The sequence below is a fragment of the Myripristis murdjan genome, chromosome 2 (genome assembly GCF_902150065.1).
Source record: "Myripristis murdjan chromosome 2, fMyrMur1.1, whole genome shotgun sequence".
NCBI lineage: Eukaryota > Metazoa > Chordata > Actinopteri > Holocentriformes > Holocentridae > Myripristis > Myripristis murdjan.
Genome location: NC_043981.1, coordinates 12,503,225 through 12,508,817, shown reverse-complemented (window position 1 = coordinate 12,508,817; position 5,593 = coordinate 12,503,225). Strand labels below are relative to the sequence as shown.

At 42.2% G+C, this 5,593-nt stretch overlaps 1 protein-coding gene across 1 annotated transcript; it reads right to left on the bottom strand.

Annotated features, from left to right (window-relative positions):
* Positions 1-648: 648 nt before the first annotated feature.
* On the bottom strand, positions 649-1,895 carry LOC115373464 (nuclear receptor subfamily 0 group B member 1-like). The gene is made up of 2 exons (XM_030071877.1): positions 1,262-1,895; positions 649-960 (listed from the first exon to the last, which is right to left on the bottom strand). Exons 1-2 carry the CDS (start codon positions 1,827-1,829, stop codon positions 719-721), a joined length of 810 nt encoding a protein of 269 aa, XP_029927737.1. The 5' UTR covers positions 1,830-1,895; the 3' UTR covers positions 649-718.
* Positions 1,896-5,593: the final 3,698 nt, after the last annotated feature.

The following is a 5,593-nucleotide window of genomic DNA, read 5'->3' as shown; positions in this document are numbered from 1 at the left end:
GGTCTTGCTTCACAGTCCCATCACACACACTTTATTTTTTTCTGCAGCCAGATGCTCTGCAAATTTGCATTAGCATAAAATATTTAAACTAGGTAGCACAGGGAGGTGTTTTAACATCAATTTAGCATACATTTCTGGCATTTTCCGATTTGCCTTGGTCCAACAAATCTCTGTCTCTGGTGTTCCATGTTGATTAAAACAAACGCTAAGACTTGGCTAGATTTAGACAGATGGAGGAAAAAATCAATTGTGGGGAGGCTTAAAGGTGAAGTGTGTCAGTAACTTGAGCTCAGCTGTGACCTCTTGTCTTGTCTATGGAGAATGTATTTCGAAGCACAAAATACATTAAATGTTGTTTTTAGAAGATTTATAACATTTAAATGTATTTATTTACATTGACACTTAGGGATTTAGGTGGCTTACAACATAGGGACAGGTGTTGACCTGGGCACTTAATGCTACAATCTTCATGTCAGTGATGAACCAAGGGACTGAAATGCTGAAAAATATAAATATAACTTAATCTACATGAAGAGATTTACCTCTGAGCTCCACCATATGTAACCCACACACAGCCAAACACAAATATTGCTGTATCCAACACAGACAAACAAGTCAATAAATCAAAACAATCAAATATAATGAAACTCAGTTGGGTGTGGGTATCTTTAAGTTCTGAAAAATGTCTTTTTTTTTTTTTTTTTTTTTTTTTTGAGTCTCATATCTCATAAAACATCGCCAGCACCAGTTCATCCACGCTGGACGGCCCAGTCACGGGTCTGAAGAAGAGTCCCGCGACTGCGTCCACGTCCATGGCACGTAGGCTGTTGAGCACCACGCGCAGTCTGCCGAACCGGGCCGCGTCCCCGCCGTCAACCGTCTTCACGTGCTCGTACAGCGCGCGCTGCGCCTCTCGGTGCAGCGCCTGGATGTAATCCCGGCACTCCAGCCCCGTTACATCTGCAGGACAGAGAGCAAACACAGGAATAACACTGAGGAATTTGATTTATTAAAAAAATATCGCCACAACTCCATAACAAAGCACCACAAGCACACAAAGTTACTGTAAACCTCTACAAAGTAATGAGGATGAGTATCAGACACGAAATTCATTTGGAAAAAATATATGTACAGAAAAGAGAAAGAAGGGAGTTGAGAGAAATGTAGTCTATATCTTATTGCAGTAGATTTTGTTTCGGACAGCAGGCTGACGGGGTTTATCTACAACCATAACCCCCTCCCTGCTCCGCTCAGTGCTCACCTGGGTTGAACAGGATAGTCCCTTTCAGGTACGCGTACTCTTTGACGCTGATGCCAAGCCCCCTGCACTTGATCAGAAACATTTTTATCCCCTCAACATCCGTGACGGGCACCCCCGGGTCCTCGCGAAGCTCGGTTGGCGCGTGCTGAGCTTGTTCTTTGCTGTGGGTTAAAATCCTGTGTAACAAACTGGGCTGGTGCGTCTCCACGGTGTCGAAGTCCACAGAGTCCTGCACCATGCCCAAAACCAGCAGCGGCGCCCAGCTGTTGCGCACAAGCCGGCGCTGGTCGTCCGCTGGCAAACCCCGAAAGCAAGGGACGTTTTTCACAAACCTGAAAGTTTTCAGAAGGACGTCTGACGCCGCGTTGAAAACTGTCTGCGGAGCCCGGATAGCCACCAGTTTCCTCTTGGACGCACAGGAGCAGGCCTGGTGCGTCTCCAGGCGTCCCGACGGACGCTGGCTGCCTCTTTTCAAAATACTGTAGAGGATGCTGCCCTGTCCTGCGTCCTCGCTGCTTTTACAGCTGGAACAGCACGCCATGTCGTCTCCTCCAGCCGACAGACTCATTAGGATGATCCTCCTGTCGCAGACGTAATGTTTTATATGGGCTCTTTGGGTAGCAGCCCTCCCCAAACAGACCGGTGTCAAGACAGCCACAATAAAATCAAACTTCCGTTTGCAAGCTTCAAAATAAACCAACAATTTTAACCCAGAGTGTAACATAATCGGCGCTGCTGCAAATTAAAAGCGGGTAAAACTTGATTTAAAGTCCGTGACCACAACATTACCAATAATAATAAAATAAAATAAAAAAACACGTTCAGTTGTATTCAGTAAGATCTTAATTAAACCGTTTATTAACAACAAAATGATACCCTATGATATTCTGTAATATAAAACCATACCACAAATCGGTAAAATATGGAATTATGATAAGATGCGTGTTATGATAAATATGATGATGAGTAGATTGATAAATAAATCGTCCGGATTCGGCTGAACTTCCGGTCTCATTCAGGCTGCTTGTCGCTGACTTAACGCATCTCCTGCATGCAGTGATGTTATTCTCTTCAGTAACAGCTGATGTAAGCAAATACTAATTGACTTTATGAATTACTTTTACAAGCAAAGATATTTTGAAAGGAAATGTGTGATGAAAAGATCCTCTGAGCTCTGACTTCTCATCTGGTTGAACAAATGATCTTTTTTTTCTGAACTTGTGTGCCTCTCATTTGTGTAAACTGTCTTCTCAGTAGCTCCCATTACAAAGCAGTGACCCTGAAGCTGGATAATGCTGCATGCTGGACATGTATTTTTTATAGGCCTGTTGTCTGTGGTGGCTTGCATTCATTGCTATTGCAACAGGATGGTGCAACACAACATCATTTCAGCTCAACACCCAGCAGCAAATCTGAGTTGTAGTAGAAAAAACTCTAATTTGGTTGAGTCAAACCTCAGTACAGAGTCAAAGAACAACATTTCCTTGGTTGTGAGGCGCAGAGGAAAAGGCTAGGAATTAAGGAGATAGCTGATATTATTAAGTCTCGTGCTCTTATTTAGTCGGGCTGATCTCCCAGGTACAAACTAAATATTTCATACAACAATCCAGGTTTGCATGAATGAAGAAACAAAAGTAACTACTGTAGGCACATTTTGGATTTTTCCTGTGCATGAAATATCAAATTAATTGTTCGTGTAAAGACAACAGTATTTGTGAAAAATGTGAAAGGAGTCTTGAGTGTAACGGAAACACTTGTTTTGAACATCAAGGAGAAAAACTTGCCATTTCCAATATCTCAATCCAATTCTCTCTATTTTTATTTATTTATTTATTTATTTATTTGTCTTATTTGCAAAGATAACCTTTTTCATTCAGAGATTTGGGATAACAATATGAAATCAACAAATATTCTTTCAAAGGAAAAAATTTAATGATACTGTCTAAAAGAAGCATAAATATATTTTAAGTAGATTCATTGATTCATCAGCTCAGTGTGGGATGTATGGCTCTCGTACAGCGGGTGTGTTTTTCTCTCTGCACTTTGTGGGGTGTATTAGTATGGTTTTTGTTGTTAGTTTGGTTTTACACCCCTATTGGACAACTGTGTTTTTGTTCTTTGTTGGATAGTCATATATATTGAGTAGGAATATTAAAATTGAAGCCATTGACTGGGGAGCACGTAACAGTGTCACTCATTAGAGGTGGCGGGGGGAAAATATCCTCATGCAAAAACAAGCCTCTGTCTGATGGAATTAATTTGAGATGTAGTGAATCAGAGCGAGGCAGGCCGGCAGATGGAGAATATGTAAAGCCCTGTTTTGTTTATTCAAAGCAAGGTCCTGCAGGTGTGTTTTCTGAACAACAGGCCTCTTAATTTGAGATTTATGTTGTTCATTCAGCACAGAGATGGAAACAGGCGCCGCACAACACCAAGCAAAGAGAGTTATTTACTGAATGACTTCAGGCTTTACCCCAGTCCGCCGTTTCTCTTATCCGTTGAAAATTGTGTGCAAAAATGGAGTTTGGTCACAGGTTTGATCCTCAGACCAGGTCAAAGTGTCCTCGGGCAAGACAGTGACTCCCATGTTGAAGCATGTTTGAAGGGAATTTTGAAGTGTTTGATGAGAGCTTTCTTTGTGATAGTGTTCAAATTCCAGTCTGCATTTTGAATAAACTGCTAATTTAACTGCATAATACACTCCATTGAATGTGTTCCAAAATTAAATGAATAGTAAAATCAATTAATTAAGGTTAACTCTTAATCAGCTAGATAGCAGTCTACACACACACACACACACACACACACACACACAGTGTATATATATGTATGTGTGTGTGTGTGTGTGTGTATACACAGTTCACACACACACACACACACACACACACACATATATATATATATATATATATATATATATATATATATATACACACACACACACATATATATATACACTATATTACCAAAAGTATTCGCTCACCTGCCTTTACTCATACTATGAACTGAAGTGCCATCCCATTCCTAACCCATAGAGTTCAATATGATGTCGGTCCACCTTTTGCAGCTATTACAGCTTCAACTCTTCTGGGAAGACTGTCCACAAGGTTGAGGAGAGTGTTTATAGGAATTTTTGACCATTCTTCCAAAAGCGCATTGGTGAGGTCACACACTGATGTTGGTCGAGAAGGCCTGGCTCTCAGTCTCCGTTCTAATTCATCCCAAAGGTGTTCTATCGGGTTCAGGTCAGGACTCTGTGCAGGCCAGTCAAGTTCATCCACACCAGACTCTGTCATCCATGTCTTTATGGACCTTGCTTTGTGCACTGGTGCACAGTCATGTTGGAAGAGGAAGGGGCCCGCTCCAAACTGTTCCCACAAGGTTGGGAGCATGGAATTGTCCAAAATGTTTTGGTATCCTGAAGCATTCAAAGTTCCTTTCACTGGAACTAAGGGGCCAAGCCCAGCTCCTGAAAAACAACCCCACACCATAATTCCTCCTCCACCAAATTTCACAGTCGGCACAATGCAGTCTGAAATGTACCGTTCTCCTGGCAACCTCCAAACCCAGACTCGTCCATCAGATTGCCAGATGGAAAAGCGTGATTCATCACTCCAGAGAACGCGTCTCCACTGCTCTAGAGGCCAGTGGCGGCGTGCTTTACACCATTGCATCCGATGCTTTGCATTGCACTTGGTGATGTGTGGCTTGGCTGCAGCTGCTCGGCCATGGAAACCCATTCCATGAAGCTCTCTGCGTACTGTACTTGGGCTAATCTGAAGGTCACATGAAGTTTGTAGCTCTGTAGCAATTGACTGTGCAGAAAGTCGGCGACCTCTTTGCACTATGCGCTTCAGCATCCGCTGACCCCTCTCCGTCACTTTACGTGGCCTACCACTTCGTGGCTGAGTTGCTGTTGTTCCCAAACGCTTCCATTTTGTTATAATAGAGCTGACAGTTGACTGTGGAATATTTAGGAGCGAGGAAATTTCACGACTGGATTTGTTGCACAGGTGGCATCCTATGACAGTTCCACGCTGGAATTCACTGAGCTCCTGAGAGCGGCCCATTCTTTCACAAATGTCTTGTTTCACAGTCTGCATGCCTGAGTGCTTGATTTTATACACCTGTGGCCAGGCCAAGTGATTAGGACACCTGATTCTGATCATTTGAATGGGTGAGCGAATACTTTTGGTAATATAGTGTATATACACACACACATATATATATATATACACACACACACACATATATATATACATATATATACATATACATATTTTAAGTTCACTGATAACTCCTGTGTTGATGTTGTTGAAACTCCTTCCTGGT